Below are 17,091 nucleotides of genomic sequence, written 5' to 3' on the forward strand. Positions count from 1 at the left end.
GATGTGCTGGCAAGTAAGTGCAAAACAGACAAAGAAGTCTTCCTTCTTCTATTGTCCTTATGGAGGCCTCCTGTAGAAAGTGTTTCTCAGATTAACGGTGTATATCACCACACCTGGATGTAAGTTGTTCTTTACTTAGAACTTGCTCTGTCCCAGACTGGCCTTGAACTCAGAAATATGCTTGCTTCTGTCTCCTGGTGTCAACCACCTTGCCTGGGCCTAAACTTTTCATGGCTACTCTCCCTCAAGATCTGGATCAAAAGCAGGTGTCTTCCAGCCTCAAGATCTGGATCACAGGTGTGCCCTCCATTCCAGGATTGTAGTGCATTCCAGAAATAGTCATGCTGACAATTAGGAACATTCACCACACCCTTGAAAGCCAGAAAAGAACATCAAAGCCCTTGGAATTGGAGTTATGGATAGTTGTGAGTGATTATGTGTGTTCTGAGAATAGAACAGGTGTCCTCTGCAAGAGCAATAAGCGTTCTTCCATCTCTGCAGCCCATACCATTGCTATAGTTTGTCAAATCACTGTTATGTCCTGCTGCCTAGGTTTGATTCTTAGTATGGTCCTGTGGTTTTATTTAAGGATGTAGGGTGAACATATGTTTGATGGAGTGGTGTGTGTATGTGTGTGTGTGTGTGTGTGTGTGTGTATGTGTGTGTGCATGCAGCTGTTGTATGTGTTTGTGTGAGCCAATTGTAGAGTATCTGAGGAAAAACCAACTATGGCTCTCACTTACTCTCCTCCTTCATTTTCCCCCTCCAGGTTCCTATGCTGGAGCAGTCATTGCAATGCCCTTAGCTGGTATTCTCGTGCAGTACACTGGATGGTCTTCAGTATTTTATGTGTATGGTAGGTCACATTTATTTACAATAGAGTTATGCATAGACTAAGATAAATATGGTAGCATATAGCACAATTATTTCCTTACTTTCTCATCTTAAAAAAATTATGGTATGAAATTACTATTCCTTCATTGCCATTTCTTGCCTTAAAGAGCAACAATGTTGCTTATGGAGACTTTGCAATGCTATAGTAAGTGATATGCTTCTGACAGTGAGGAGAATAAGGGGCTCCTGATTAAAGGATGCTGGAGATGAAAAAGCTAGTCCCAACTCACCTCACTTTTCTGTATTTTTATTGGCCATTTTTCTGACTTTACCTCCTCAAGCTGAGTGAGTGTGCGGGCAGGAGGACAGTTGTCCTGCTAATTCATCTGTCAATTTTGATACAGTATCAATAATAATCAGTCACAGAAGCAGAAGCAGAGGTTAAAGTCCACTGAGCTCTGCATTGAAATAAAGATGAAATCCTACAGCAAATATGTTAATAAGAAGCTGAATGCTTTCCAGATTGCCTTGAAGGTTCCCCTTTCAAGGTGTCTAATATTGTCTTTGGGTGTGGGCACAAGCATCTGGAGAATTAGATTAAGCACATGGTGCTGCAGAGCAGTGTCTGGCTGCCTAGAAGTTTGGCCACATTCATTTGTTCTTACTTTGAAATATTCATAACATGGCAAGTGCATCTTCCCAGAGAATTCTGACAAATGCTGCTTTTAAATAAGGGTTCTTTAAGTAGTGAAGAGCCCATTAACAGATTTTTGGACCAGTGAATGTTCTACACTGCAATCCATATATGTTTTGTCATATCTCTGCCTATCTGTGTCTCTCTATCTCTGTCCTGTCTCTCTCTGTCTCTCTTTCTCTCTGTATGAGTGGGAATGCATTGCATTCATGCCATGGTATGTATAGAGAGGACAGAGGACAACTTGTGGGAGTCAGTTCTCTCTTTCCACCATCTGGGTTCTGAGAATGGAACTCAGGTTTGACACAAAGTGTCCTTACCTGCTGAGCTATCTCAGAAGATTTCTAGAGAGAATTTGAAAAATCAGATTTTAAGTCCTGATTTTCCATTCAGTTTTCACAAGAGTCTGTGATTCTCCACAGTTTGTACTTAGCATGGCTAGTTGCTACCCTGATTTTGGCTTAGTTTATTACTTACTTGAAGATTTGATGGAACTCTTACACTCATACACACATCTCAAATATTAACTGCTTCTAGAAAAAGAAAGAAAGAAAGATAGGGCATGGAGTTGGGTGAGAGAGAAGGTGGGGATGATCTGGAAGGAGTTGGGGGAGTAGAAACTGTGATCAGATAGTATAAAAAATTATTTTCAATAGGAATATATTTTAATGAGAAAAGGAATGATAATTTAAATAAGTCATATGTCTTCTTGAATATCATTTAATACTTATCATTTACTCTGAATCAAAGGCTATGTAGTAGATATTTGAAAAAAATCATACAAAGCATTTTTGCTTGTTGTCTACAGCAAAACTGGATCTTGAATAGCATATTCAGTTTTTGTTTTAAAAATTAATGTGATGAAATTTAGACAGTAGAGTAAATGGAAGAAGAAAGTAAAAGCTACAAAATACCAGGTTGGCACAGGGCCCAGTTTATGGTAGTGATGGACAAAGCGGTACAGAATATGTTTAATAAGTTCAGCTAGTGAGCATGATGAATAGTTAGAGGCATCAGAGGCACTCTGCTAATCTTCACCAGATTATAGAATTCTCTGTTATCAGGTGCTCAGAGTGTGACCCCCACTTCTCTGTACAATGTAAACATCTCTCCTTTTCCTCCTTTTTTTGTCAAGAACTTAAAAATCAGTTACTTTTCAAATGGGCCTTGTATTATACTCTGAAATCCCAGCACTTAGGAAGCTAAGACAAGAAGACTCTGATTTAGAGGTCATGCATGCTAGGTCCTATAACAGGAACTTGCATCAAAAACAAAAGTTTTCTTCATTTTGTTGTGGAGGTTTGGAGTGACTCTATTGCTCATTGAATCATACAACCAACAGCACAGTTAGGATTTAAGTTTATGAAAACCCTGCCTATATGTGTGTGTGTGTGTGTGTGTGTGTGCACGCGCGTGCATGCGTGCACGCTCGTGTGTTTGTGTGTGTGTGTATGTGTGTTTGTGTGTTTCACATAACATCTGGCCTCAAATCACATGTTTCTTTCCATGTTCTGTAATTAAAGGGAAGACAGCACATCAGCAACTATGTATGGTGTTAAGGAAGTTGTCTTAGAAAGTAAATAGACAAACATGAAGTATTAGTGAGCTCAGAAGCATTTAGATTGTTACCCGAGGGATGAAGGGAAGAGTCTGAAAGAAAAATACAAAGGCCTGCTAGCAGTGGTGAAAGCAGAATAAATCACATGGAATTCCTCCTCCTGTCGGGCTTACAGATTTATAATGCACTGCAAGAATATGTGTTCATGGCGGGAATGATAAAGATGAGGACTGGAAGGGAGAGAAGACAGTTTGTGGCCTAGGGATGTAGCTTCTGTCAGTCCCCAAGGATGAACAACAAAGTCTGAGCTAGGATACATAGTGTATAGTCACATCACATAAAGGTGCTTCAATGTTAATTGTTTGTCAAATACAGTCGTTTAGACTAACAAACTCTTTTATTTTACTGAAAAATGTTGAAGGTCTTTAGAAGTACTAGTCAGAGATGGGAGCACATATTTCTCACTCTCTGGAAATTTAAACCACATATATATATATATATATATATATATATATACACACACATATATATATATACATATGTATATATATATATATATATATATGTTGAAAGTCAGCAAATAATAAACGTATTCATCCTTCATTCCATGGAATTCTCTAAACATAGGAATGTGGTCTTTTCAGTATTCTCCTGTTGTATGGGATTGTGTCTGATCTGGAACAGCTCAAGAATGGAATATGAGATATTGTAACTAAATTTCCAACTGATATCATTCAGTAGCAGGTTGTAAGTTTTCTGTATATGAGTGATTCTCACTTAGAGTCACAGATACAAACCATGGCATCAGTCTTTAAGAAATCTGATGTCCAGAGGCTGAGGACAGGAAGCGGTGAGTTAAGTCAGTGCCCACACCACATCAAATGATTCTCATTGAAATTATTATGTGTCTTCAACCTTTCTCTGTTAACTGTATTTCTGATCAGTTTGGTCTCCTTATTAATCCTTTCTTGCAGGAAGCTTTGGCATGGTCTGGTACATGTTCTGGCTTCTGGTGTCTTATGAGAGCCCTGCAAAGCATCCTACCATTACAGATGAGGAACGTAGGTACATAGAAGAGAGCATTGGAGAGAGCGCAAATCTCTTAGGTGCAATGGAAGTAAGTATTTCATTATTGTGTCTATACCTATTTTTATTGTTCATCTTACCTTCCTGGACTAACTGTATACAGTGTTACAGGTCCTTATTAAACAAAAGTAGTCTGGCACTAATCTTTCTCTAATCCTTTCTCTTTCTCTCTTTCTCTTTCTCTCTCTCTCTCTCTCTCTCTCTTTCTCTCTCTCTCTCCTCTCCTCCCTTCCCTCTTTCAATCCATTCTCCATAGCCTCCACTGGGAATAATTGCTACCTTCTTTTCTAAGAAAAAAATAAATGGATTAGGCAATGGTTCTCAACCTATAGGTTGTGACCCCCTTGGCAAATCTCTATCTCCCAAAATATTTACATTACTATTTATAATGGTAACAAAATACAGTCATGAAGTAGCAACAAAAGTAATGTTATAGTTAAGGGGATCGCTACAAATGAGAAACTGTATTAAAGGGTCATAGCACTAGGAAGGTTGAGAACCACTGAGCACTGAATTAGAGGAGCAGCAAGTCTCTGGCTTTCCACTTCCTGTATCCCATTGTCTTTTAAAAGCATTGTACCTTTCTTCCTACAAGGTTCCATATGTTCATGTTACTTCAAAGTAAATTTAAAACATATAAAATCAAATGGAAGTAGAACTTGTATTTCAAGTTCTTTTGAGCATTTTTTGGACCAAATTCTGTATACAACAAAGCAGGCAGCATAGTCTCAGATTGTTTTTATCTGAACACCACTAATACAATCAACAATGGTTCTCTGACATCAGCTGCATTGCACCAAAAATATGTGGCCAGGGAATTCCCACAGAAGGCAGACAAAATACCCCAGAGAAAGAACTACAAATTGAAGAAGAGTACTCTGTACCAGGAATACTAGCCCAGTATGCTTTTTAAAGAAGCCAAGAGGTATGCAAGTTCAGGCATACAAAAAGAATGTAATGTATTTTTGACCAGCAGCAAGGGATCAACACACAGTGATTATGCGAAGGTTTAATGAATGTGTCTCAGGGATGAGATCCATTTCTTTCAGTTTGGAAGAAATATCCTGGCCTAATTCAAGGCCTGAGCTTGAACTATAGCCTCCTAGGAAGACATGAAGTAGAGGCCACAGATGGGACACTGTATTCCTCAGGATCCAGAAAAGTCCTACACAGGTACAACCAGAGTTGACATCTTGTCCTGTTTACTTTTGTTCTTCTGGACAGTTTCAAAATTTGACCCAGGAATGTGTCATATTCTCTTCGGTCAAGATCTATCAGACGTGATACAATCAGCAGTGACTCTCAGACACTGCCTAACTCATGGCCACATTCAAATTTCTAATACGCAGGCTACCTTCTAATACCTGTGGGAAGTACCATATGTTCATCTATTTTAGTTGCTTGGTTTGAGTGGATCCAGTGAAAGATTGCAGGTTACAGTCTCCTGTATGACTTAGATCTTTTATGTTGTTGTCCAAGGAATTATTTTAAACATTATACACACACACACACACACACACACACACAGTCACATTTCCTGAAACAACCGAATGAACAGAACACTGTCAGATTGTCTAACATCTATTTGTAACTCCTGGTGATTTTTAAAGGCATAAAGTAAGAGAGTTAGGAGCAGGAGAGATGACTCAGTAGTTAAAAAAGGTTATTCATTGTTCTTCCAGAGAACTCAGGTTCAATTCCCAACACTCACATGACAGCTCACAACCATCTGTAACTCCAATTCCAGAGGGTCTGATGCCCTCTTCTGGCACCTGTGGGCAACAGGCACACATATGGTACACAAACATACACTGAAGCAAAATATGCATGCATACAAGATAAAATAAATAGATCTTATAAGCACTGACAGCTTTCTCTTCCTGTTGTGGAAGTGCTTTATCACATGAAGAGTGTAGTTCTCAGGGAAGATAACTCTGACATGAGCAAAGCCATATTCTCCCAGCAGGAAAAAAGTTGCTTTTTCTTAATAACTCAGTTATGTCTCTTCCATGCACAGAGGTATCACAGTGCGTGCATTCCTGTCTTTGGGCATTTTTATTTATCTGTGAAGTATTTTCATCATTTGGGACACGTAGGATGAAAAAGAAAACTCTTATCCCTTGGAGCTTACCTATTCCACTCTCACAATACAAGTTTTTACCAAAAGCTAGTGATGAATATGTTATTCATATGGGTTTTTCTCTTTTTTTGGTATCACATATATTTTTGATAACCACTACGTGATTTCTTATTATTCTACATTTGAAGCGATTTTTGCGACTCTAAAAACAGAAAGTTTCATAGCAACAATCACGGGACCCAACACTCAGCAGGAATGACTAAATCTGTGTTGGGAAGTTTTGCTTTCTATTTGGATCATGTGAGGGACACCTTAAAACACTGATTGAGGATATTTTAGAAGACTATCTCTTTGGCAGGTGTATTTTGGTCTTCAATATAAGGTGATTAAGAAAGTATTTGTGACTATGATAAGTAGTTTGAGATCTAAAATATTAAAGTGTAGGAGGTTTACATTGTAACATGTTATAATCACAGCAATTTTCTCCAGGCACTTTTTGGTTTTGTTTTGAAAAGACTCAAATGGAAATAGCTGGTACTGATGTCCTAGGCAGTACTCAGCATCATAGGACTATTTCAGGAACTTGTACCTCAGTGTCATAAAATATATTGGTCTTCACTAACTGTCAAGGGAATTCACAGAGAGATGATGGCTTGCTTAGCCGACTTCAGAGAGGTGGGCAATAACCTGTTCTTATTTTCTTTTTGTTGTTCACGTACACTGAACTTTCAACACTTTAGATATCAGAAAGCCATTCATTTGGCAGCATTTTGCTGGGGGTTGGGGAAAGTTGCTTTAAACTCTTAGAAATTAGAACACATGGTTTTGGAATTTATTTTCTATGTACATGCATTTGCATATTAAAAAAACTAGACTAAATCAGAGGGATAGATTGGTATTTTGTTTCATCTTTTAATGATTATTCACACACCTAAGGTTAAGAGGGATGCTGTAGCTACCAATTAATTATCTCATACTAGTTAGTGTTCCATCCTATGAGCATGAAAACAGATAGCACCGATTTCAGTCAGAAAATGCTGAATCAGAGTAATTCTCATTTGGGGCTTTCAGAAATTCAAGACCCCATGGAGGAAGTTTTTCACATCCATGCCCGTCTATGCGATAATTGTTGCAAACTTCTGCAGGAGCTGGACTTTTTATTTACTACTCATCAGTCAACCAGCTTATTTTGAGGAGGTTTTTGGATTTGAAATCAGCAAGGTATGTACAAATCCACCTTATTAAAATACTTGAAAATGTTTGTACTTAAATGAATAATCCTTACTTTAGCCAAAAGTTTGTCTTCTAAACTTCATGATTTACTGCCAGGAAGTGTGTGTGTGTTTCCCTATCCTACTCTATTCTGTTGCCACTAGAAATATCTCTCTAGTTCTGGGGATCCAAGCAAAAAGAATCTTGTATCTGCCTTCAAATAACTTCCATCTCGATGGGTCTGAACATCGATGCGATGTTTTCCCCACAGACAGATGCCTTAGTCCAAGGCAAGTTAAGTGCTAGCAAGAAAGGTCACCCATCCTAATGGAATTGTGTTGGGGCCACTATCAACCTCCTCTCCTTATGTGTTTTCAGAGACCTGTCCAATTGAAAGATATACTTAGCAAATCCAAAGTCTAAAAATGTCCTTGTGCTTTGTTCATCCAATTTACTCTAACAAGCATTTGCTGAGTCTATTATAGGACACTTTGTGTTATTTGATAATGAAACATGACTTCTCTCCCCCCCCCCCCGAAATGTTTGCAGCTTTGTAGTAGCAGACAGAACTCTTGTGTTACGAATTCACATACACAAGGTGTGAGAGGCATATGTTAGTAGACACAGAAATAAAAACATTTCCAGATTTCCTATAAGGAGAACTTGACTTTAATTACTCCTTTTGTATAAGGGTACAGGAAGGCTTTTTTTTTTTTTCATATTCATGAATAATCTCATCTGGTAGACCAGATGGGCAGTTAGCATCATTTCTGTTTGGCTGAGAGTAAAACAGCACTGAGGGTAATTATTGAAATCACCTAATGCTATACTAACTACAAGCTTAGGACATGGATACTCCATTTCTGTTTCCCATTAGTGTCATACATCAGATGACCTGTATGTCTCCTCACACACTTAGCAGGTCGGTGTTGAGTGCCAGCTCTGAGCTCTCTGCTGAGTCTCAAATCCATTTATCTTTGCTGGCAATGCTCTTGCCGCTTCTCCTTGTGTTGTTACATAAGTCCAGCTGGGCTGGGCCGTTCATATTGTGTCTCTACTTGAAAGGCTATCTGAGAGCTAGGCTAGAGAAAGCCTGAGCCTGGCAGTGGCTGGCCTAAGAGCTCTTTTGAAGCAGCTGTTTCTAAGGAAACAGTTCCTCTCACAGAGAAGAATGGCTACTGTAGACCAGCCTCTTTTCCCTGGAGCTGATCAAACATTACAGGGCAGCCTGGAGACCTCTGAGAGTATCACACCTCTCAACAAAGACTGTTGGAGGTGTGAGTCCATTTTCATAATCTAGGACAAATGTGACACGCAAAGGCTATTAATAAAGCCAGGACTTGTTGGGGTAGGGAGAGGTGCCAACTGATGATAATGAAGTGATCTTCCTGGTCTTGTGTCTCCAATTAACTGAAAATGTTAAATAAAATCAAGGGTAGTTTGCAAAAACTAAATGAACTTACACATGGGTAGATTAATTCACCTGCTATTTTAAAGTGAAAATTGTGGATACATTCACATGGACTGAAGATTTTTATTATGCTGATCAAAATTGTTTCAAATTCTCTAACTTTCCTGAAAAAAAATTGGAGGAAGGCATGATAGGAAATCCAGGTGTGTCTAGGTCATGTGGCTTTGAACCTAAGCTTTATTGAATTGTATTTATTGTATTGGCCTACAACTTGGGGTTTATTTTTGAATAATTATCACCTTTAGTTTTATTATCTATATGTGAGAACTGTAATATTATCATTTAGAAGTGAAGCAGATACTATACAAATAAAATTCTTACATAGAGGGTGACTTTCCAAAACCTCATTAAGCTAGATATTGCATAGATGGAACCACTCAGGTAATGCCTTATTCTTTACTCCAAGTGTGCTTATGTAGCATATAACCACACACACACACACAGTTACATAAATAGAACCTAATGTATGCATATACATAAGTGAACTATATTAGTTTTCTCTCTCTCTCTCTCTCTCTCTCTCTCTCTCTCTCTCTCTCTCTCTCTGTGTGTGTGTGTGTGTGTGTGTGTGTGTATGTCCCTATGCTAGTATGTAAAGACTTTCAGCTCCTTTGAGAATGCCAAATCAGGGCAAAGTCAATTCTAGGATTTTAACGAGCACCTTTAAACCTCGGAATATAGGGTTTAAAATGAGAGGAGACATTTGTTTCCTTTGAGCTCTTTAGTTAGAGAGGCTATGCTTCCTGCTCTGTTTCCTGACAATTTCAAAATGTGGTTTAGATAGAGTTGTATCCAACTGTGACCAGAGAGACACACAAGAGGGATAACTAGTGTCAGAGAGCCTGGCATTACAAAGAAGAATGGGTTATAGGTTCTTAATAGCCAACTCACCCTCCGAAAACTTTAAAAACAATGAACCTACTAAAGACGATCCTAGAGGGGGTGGGTTGGTCAGATAATGTGTGCACTAATTATTCATAATAAGTTACCAGAGCTGAAAAGAACTACACAAAGACAATTTTCAGGAACTTTTGCCTAAGAAAATAGAAGATTCCATACTTCCAAGTGCTGAAGCAGGGACCAAAATGTACCTGTTAGCATTGCTGTTCCTGACACTGATGAAAGAGTAATAAATAACAGTTTTTATCTTTGCTCTTTGCTGACACAAAATGATAAAGATATTCACTCAAATGAATAGTAAGTAGCTGGGGCTGCCCAGGGTAAGACTTTTTTCAGATGTAAAACACTTTAAGTGGACACAGGAAATGCCACCCTCAAGCAGGGAGTCTGCATTTATAAAATGAAAGGATGGCATGGGACTCTGGAAAAAACTTTATGTGTGTTTCAGGATGTGTTCTCCTCAGCATCTTCCAGGTTTACACTGAATTTTGATGGATATCTACTGTGATCAAGATGTTATTCTCAAACCAGTAATACTTGGCATACACTCAGTTTGCCTTATATTTTTATTTATGCCATATTTACTGAATATCCACTTATAAGCAAACAAGAACACAGTGTCCTATTTAAATCTCCTTTTCTTTCTTAGATGGTGGCATAGTTTTTAAGTACAGCCTTTGAGTGTTGATAGAACTGTTTAAAACTTGTTGTTAATAATTAACTGTTAAAAATTATATTGAAGGTATGCTAGATTTGAGATGTTCCTAATTTCTATGAAATCAGTTTAGAGGATGCATACCTTGGTATGGCAATGTGACCACATTTGGTGACAAATGACTCAAACTGAAGAATTTGTGAGCAATTCACTTAACATAAATGAAACCTATGCTATAAAATTTAGAAGAGATGTCTTAAATTTAAACATGTAGTCTTTCACCTTCTCAAGAAAATAGAAATTTAAATGCACCCTTTTGAAGGGCAAAGGCATTTTTTCCTCGAAGATCTCCACTCCTCCCCCGCACACCACCTTCTTCCTCTCACTAATGATGCATTTATGCAAACATGCTTAAAAATATGAACTGGAAAAACCAGTGTGACTCACTCACTGACAAGATTCAGGATGGTTGATTCATAAACTTAAAGCACACTGAATCATAATGTAGCAATAACAAATTTTTCTTCTGTGAAAATAAAAAAAAATGTATCAAAGTAAATTTACTTAGCTTTCATGGTTTGTTCTGTAGTCGTTATTGCTTGTTCTAGGAGAGCTAGTGTTTACTTGGAGACAGTGTTTTGCCATAGGAGTGGATGAAGACAGCTACAGAAAGGGAGGGTCATTCGATTGTCTGCATCTCTTATTCTCCACTACTTTTCTTCTCTTTTGTCAGGTTGGCATGTTGTCTGCGGTCCCTCACCTTGTCATGACAATCATTGTGCCTATCGGGGGACAAATTGCAGATTTTCTAAGGAGCAAGCAAATTCTTTCAACAACTACCGTGAGAAAGATTATGAATTGTGGGGGTAAGTGCATGTGGACTGGTAAGCTATGTTGCTGTTGTGGGGTCCTGTGATCCACATACATGAATATGATTTTCTCTGTGTGCCATACTTCTTCATGCCAGATAGACATGCACCTTCATAGTTTATTTCAAACCATTTTCCCATGGCCAAGATTTTCAAAACTCATTATAGTTGTATATATTGTAACTAAACCTCTAAGAACTAAAACTTTAGGTCAATTTGGATTTGGAAGTACATAATAGAAGCTGCAATAATCTGTGGCATAAATTATTAACACTATGTCTCTCCAAGGTAGACTATCCAAATTGGCATGAGTAAGAATTGTTAGTATTCTTGTTTCACTAGTAATTTTATTCTTGAGTTTAGTCTGTACTTAGGTCTGTACAGGTTTTCTGCATATTGACACAGTGACAGGGTTCATATCTGTAGCTGCCCTTCTGTGTCTAGAAGAAACTCCTTGTAGTCATCTTCTGCCTCCATCTCTTAATCTTAAGCTTCTCTGCCTACAGAGATAAGTTAATAAGTAGGTTTACTAATGTCATTAAGAGCTAGTTTAATAGTATGGTGATTTAGCAGAGTTAATAGTAGAAGGTTCTTGGCCCAATAATAGTTGTTAATCATATTACATTTATGGCTCTATTGCACTGCAAGGGGGCACACATCAGGTCCCACCCCAACTAAGAAGATAGTGCCGTTGATAGCCACTGATAGAGGGAGAGTCAATTTTATTAAAGAGTATAACTCTTAGTAAGTTGACCATTCTCCAGTGGAAGGCCACATACCTAATAATATATGGGCACCACAAATTTGACTTGATAAGCTAACACACATATACACACATAAGTGGGTGGATAAAAATGTGGTGGATAGTTTTAGAAAGATTGGGGGAGAAGATGAATATGATAAAAACACATTGTAAGAAAATCTCAAAGAACTAATAAAAGAATTTTTATAAAAGATTATAAATTTTCTGTGATACTCTCCTATGTTTGCCTTCAAAGGTTTTGGCATGGAAGCCACGCTGCTTCTGGTTGTTGGCTACTCTCATACTAGAGGGGTGGCCATCTCCTTCTTGGTGCTTGCCGTGGGGTTCAGTGGATTTGCTATCTCTGGTAAGGCACTTCCTTTTTTGTCTTTCTCTACTACATCTTGATCTTTGCTAGTAATTATCTATGTGCTGGACCACACTTATAAAATTTAGAAACATCATTTAGATTTCTTACTGTTCACCTGTCTCCACACTTACCTTTTCTTTCTTTATTATACTTGGCCCATTTGTTAAGAGAATGTTTGCAGTGAGTCAGGTTAAGTATTGGAAAAGAAAATGCACATCCTTTCCTTTCCACGGTGTCCTTGAATGGAGTTGTGAAAAGCTGACTGTTAAGCATATAGTATGTACTCAGTATCTTTTGGGAAGATGTGATCTGATGTTCTGTAACCAAGTACTTGCTTCTTAGAAGTTTGTGTTGCCTTGAGCCAAAGCTTCTGTGTATATTTCAGGTTTCAATGTTAACCACTTGGATATTGCTCCAAGATATGCAAGTATCTTAATGGGCATTTCAAATGGCGTTGGCACGCTGTCGGGGATGGTCTGCCCTATCATTGTTGGTGCAATGACGAAGAACAAGGTAGGGGCAAGAATGTTTCCATAGTTAAAGATTCTCTATTATAGCTGGAACATAGCTTTTGTGTTCTTTTGGGGGTAGTGTTCCCTCCACTTTTAAGTAGGAAGGACAAATGAAGCGCAGAGGGACAGATCTCTATAGTAGCTCTGTTATGATCCACATCCCCAACCATTAAGCAAGCTGTTTCTCAGCTCTTCCAATATCTACCATTTATTTATTTATTTATTTAGACTTGTTAATTATCCAAGCAAGAGCCTTATACAAATACAGGGTCTTTTATGATGTCCCTGTTGTGACAAGACTATCACCCCGAAGCTCTGCATACCTTTCCCCTATGTTATAAAATAGGTAAACAGCTTTCCTTAGCTTTATTTGTCAACCTCAATTCAGATTCCAAGGTAGTTTTATGAGGAAGGCTATTGTTGTCTTGAGGACAAATGGGAATGAAGAAAATGAATGAGAAAGGCAAACCAATGGTGAGCTGGCTGAGATGGTACATGTCTGTCACTCAGGGTCTGAGGAGAAAGAGTCAGGAGAATTCTCAGTTCAAGACCAGCAAGCCGCTCAGTTACAAATCTGGAAAACAATTAATAAACATAAAAAGGAATATTCTTAAACTCTGCAGACTATAGGTATATTTAAAATGTTATTTTCAAACCTTTATCTTAAAAGGTAAAATAATAAAGCATGTAGTTTTATTTTAAAGTATTCTCATGACTGGATATTGCCAAAGATTGCGCCTTGTGAAAAGCACGCTGGCAGAGGACTCGCAGGGTGGCTTTGTGGTTTGGGAATTTGCTCTTACCGATTTACTTTTCTCACCACAGTCCCGAGAAGAATGGCAGTATGTCTTCCTCATTGCTGCACTCGTCCACTATGGTGGGGTCATATTTTATGCAATATTTGCCTCAGGAGAGAAACAACCTTGGGCAGACCCTGAGGAAACAAGCGAAGAAAAATGTGGCTTCATTCACGAAGATGAACTGGATGAAGAAACAGGGGACATCACTCAGAATTACATAAATTATGGTACCACCAAATCTTACGGTGCCACCTCACAAGAGAATGGAGGCTGGCCTAACGGCTGGGAGAAAAAGGAAGAATTTGTGCAAGAAGGTGCACAAGATGCATACACCTATAAGGACCAAGATGACTATTCATAACAATGCTAGTTGCTGGATTCATTTGTAGTGTTTGTGAATCAATTAATTGTGATTGCACAAAATAATTTTAAAAATGTGGTGTGAACATGTAAACATATCAACCAAGCAAGTCTTGCTGTTCAAAAAAAAAAATCTGAATTCAAAACTGACCATGAGATTTCCATCAAGTGCAATCTGTGGCGGTTGTCACGTTATGCCGTTTCCATTCAGGCCATTTGTCCTTTCATTTGTGATTTAAAGGTTTCCTGTAGAAATAAGTAGGTATTTGTTGGACCCATCACCGTGTTAGAGAGCACAACTGCAACAGTTGGCACATGTCATCCTACAGAAGTTAGGAAGCCAAAGCTACTGGATCATGCAAACTGCACTTACTCATTTATTACACTGGACTGCAAACTATCCCAGGGAAATCCTGTCTAGAGACATAGTGGAACAGGAAGATGGCTAGATCGGGTATTGACTATAATCATTATGTGTATATCATGGAGTGGCTATATCTTTTAATTGAAGAACTATATTGTGTAGTTAGCAAATTGTACTGAATTATTACTAGGAGTGCACAGTGTGTGATATTTTGTGATCTTCCAAAAGCTTATCTTGCAGTGTTTTGTGAAATGCTTGGGCACAAACACTTATTTTTATGAACGAGAGCTTGCAAAGGGAGGCGTATGCTCCATGCTCTCCCATTCACTACCTGACAGTATCAAACCCTTCACATTTCAGTAAAATCCAACTTTCATGTAACATAGCACATAACTTTTTTTGCAAAAAGAAATATAAGAAGAAATAGACTTCAATGTATTTTTTATTACAACTTTGTACTGGTTGTAACTTACATTAGGAAAAAATGATTAATATATGTATAATCATAAAGAATCTAATAAAATTTACTATGAAGATATAGCCCTTAAAATGCAATATTAACAACAAAATAAATAGAAAATTTAGATAATCTTCCTTGATAACTAGAGCCTATATGAAACTCATGCCACAAAGCTATATATAATATGAAGATAAACAATAGAGATTCTATATGTAGACAATTTTATTACCTAATGTCCCATATAAGAGATATTTGTCTTGAGTATATAGTACAAAATATATTAAAATTATATCTACATTCATGTATATCTTATACATATCCACTCACACAAACATTAACAAATACTTTTCACACAGAACCAAAAACAAGCATACACCTAATGTTGGGTTTGGGGATTGCAATTTCTACTTTCATAGAGTCATAGAATTTTAGATGGAAAAAAAAGCATTTTGCTCGTCATTTCTTAATATAATTCAACAGGAACTGCAACATTTGTGTACCAAGCAATAAGTGCAAGGCATAAAACCTCCTGTTTGTAAATTATCCCCATGTTGCTGTGGTAGCAGTGATTTCTTTCTTTTAAAAAAGTTAATATCGGAGCTCTTTATAATGTTTCGCACTGATAAGAATGCACATCCCAATTTAACACAAAGTGTCACCTGCTGTGTTTACCTGTCTGTTTTGGATATTTGATCTGTCCAGTGTCCTGTGCTCTTGAGTGGAGGCGCTGCTACTGCAAATATAAAACGTGAAGTTTGTTTCTAAATGCAAAGCACTCCTGACCTTGAGAAACTAAAGTCCCTCTATGCTTTGTGTCTCAAAGTACTATTATGTGACCGTAACCTTTGCTGTGCTGAGTAAAAAGATGTGAACTGTCATTTTGTTGCTGCAAAGCAAGTGTTAATAAATCGTTCTATTTACCCTTTTGTAAAATCAGTACATTATTTCGGTGTTGTTTGGATTGTAGCTTTAACATTAGGTAGCTTACAGGCATTCCAATGGTGCCAAAGATAGGCTCAACAGTAACAGACTTGCTAGTTAGTGCCTTGGAATTTAACACTCTTCTTTAGATGGAAGACCTGATTCTGTAGAGAGAGTTTAAGCTCAGAAATGAGACTATGGGTCAAACTCTATCTTTCAGAAGCTGTGTCAACACAACTGCTGCTAAATTTAAAGCAAAATTCAGAAATAAACCCTCAGTTCAACCCTGCCACCTCATTTTCATTGGCCATGGAGCCTGGACTAGGTACTACTGCAGTCACTTTCAAGTGACTGTCCCTGACATTATGTGAACCCACAGTGGCTCTCTAAAGCAGATATCCATGCATTCCTGGTTTAGAAAGAATAAACAAAGAGAGGCTTGGGAAGTCTAATTTTACAAAAATAAATTACAGCTACGCTGTTAAATAAATGTGTTAGGAAACCTATTGAACAGTGAGCAAGACATCTGGTGGAGTATGTATATGACCTGAAAAGCAGCCAGAGCTCAGAGTCTGTATTTTACAGATGTGAAAACATAAGCCTGTGCTATGACTCATAATCTGTATAGCACCTAGTGAGAGTCAGGTGGGAGTCAGGGAGCTGGAGAGATGCTTCAGTGCCTAAGAGCACAGCATGCTTTGCCAGAGGACCAGAGTGCTGTTTTAGGGATTCGCATTGTGTGGCCCACAATTGCCTGCAATCCAGGGAATGTGGCAACCTCTTCTGGAATCTGTAGGCACTGCTCCCACATGTCAAGTATGTTTGCCCCCCCCATACATGTACACATAAAATCTTAATTACATATTTAGAATCTGTGTGTAAAATGAACATAAAATCAGATTCCTGATACTGGACTGCTCAAAGGACTTGTGTGATGTCTTAGTTGACACTGCTGTCTAATAACTGAGGACACTGGGGATCTGCAGGGAGGATCAGACTTGGTCAAGGCAACACAGCTATTGCTAGAAATTTTTAGTTTTGAAATAAATTATAATTAGGTGAGCCATGATTTTTATCCAGATTTTCTTTGAACAAATTAATTAAATAGGTATTTGTCAGTTCAAATATCTGAAAAACCATCAACTTTAGTTACATGTGAAGGAATATAGATGCCCTCCATCATCATCATCCTCATCCTCATCT

The 17,091-nt window shown here is 38.0% G+C and overlaps 1 protein-coding gene across 2 annotated transcripts in view; it reads left to right on the plus strand.

Moving 5' to 3' along the window:
• The window catches only part of Slc17a6 (solute carrier family 17 member 6), a 42,801-nt gene extending 26,901 nt beyond the window's left edge, over positions 1-15,900 (plus strand). For both annotated transcript variants that reach the window (XM_031386795.1, XM_031386796.1), the window contains exons 6-12: positions 770-856; positions 4,061-4,203; positions 7,324-7,473; positions 11,224-11,356; positions 12,358-12,468; positions 12,857-12,984; positions 13,809-15,900. In XM_031386795.1, coding sequence (XP_031242655.1) covers positions 770-856; positions 4,061-4,203; positions 7,324-7,473; positions 11,224-11,356; positions 12,358-12,468; positions 12,857-12,984; positions 13,809-14,144 — 1,088 coding nt within the window. In that variant the 3' untranslated portion in view covers positions 14,145-15,900. The remainder of the gene's footprint in view (positions 1-769; positions 857-4,060; positions 4,204-7,323; positions 7,474-11,223; positions 11,357-12,357; positions 12,469-12,856; positions 12,985-13,808) is intronic.
• Positions 15,901-17,091: the final 1,191 nt, after the last annotated feature.

Source organism: Mastomys coucha, unplaced genomic scaffold, assembly GCF_008632895.1.
Source record: "Mastomys coucha isolate ucsf_1 unplaced genomic scaffold, UCSF_Mcou_1 pScaffold21, whole genome shotgun sequence".
In the NCBI taxonomy this organism is placed as follows: domain Eukaryota; kingdom Metazoa; phylum Chordata; class Mammalia; order Rodentia; family Muridae; genus Mastomys; species Mastomys coucha.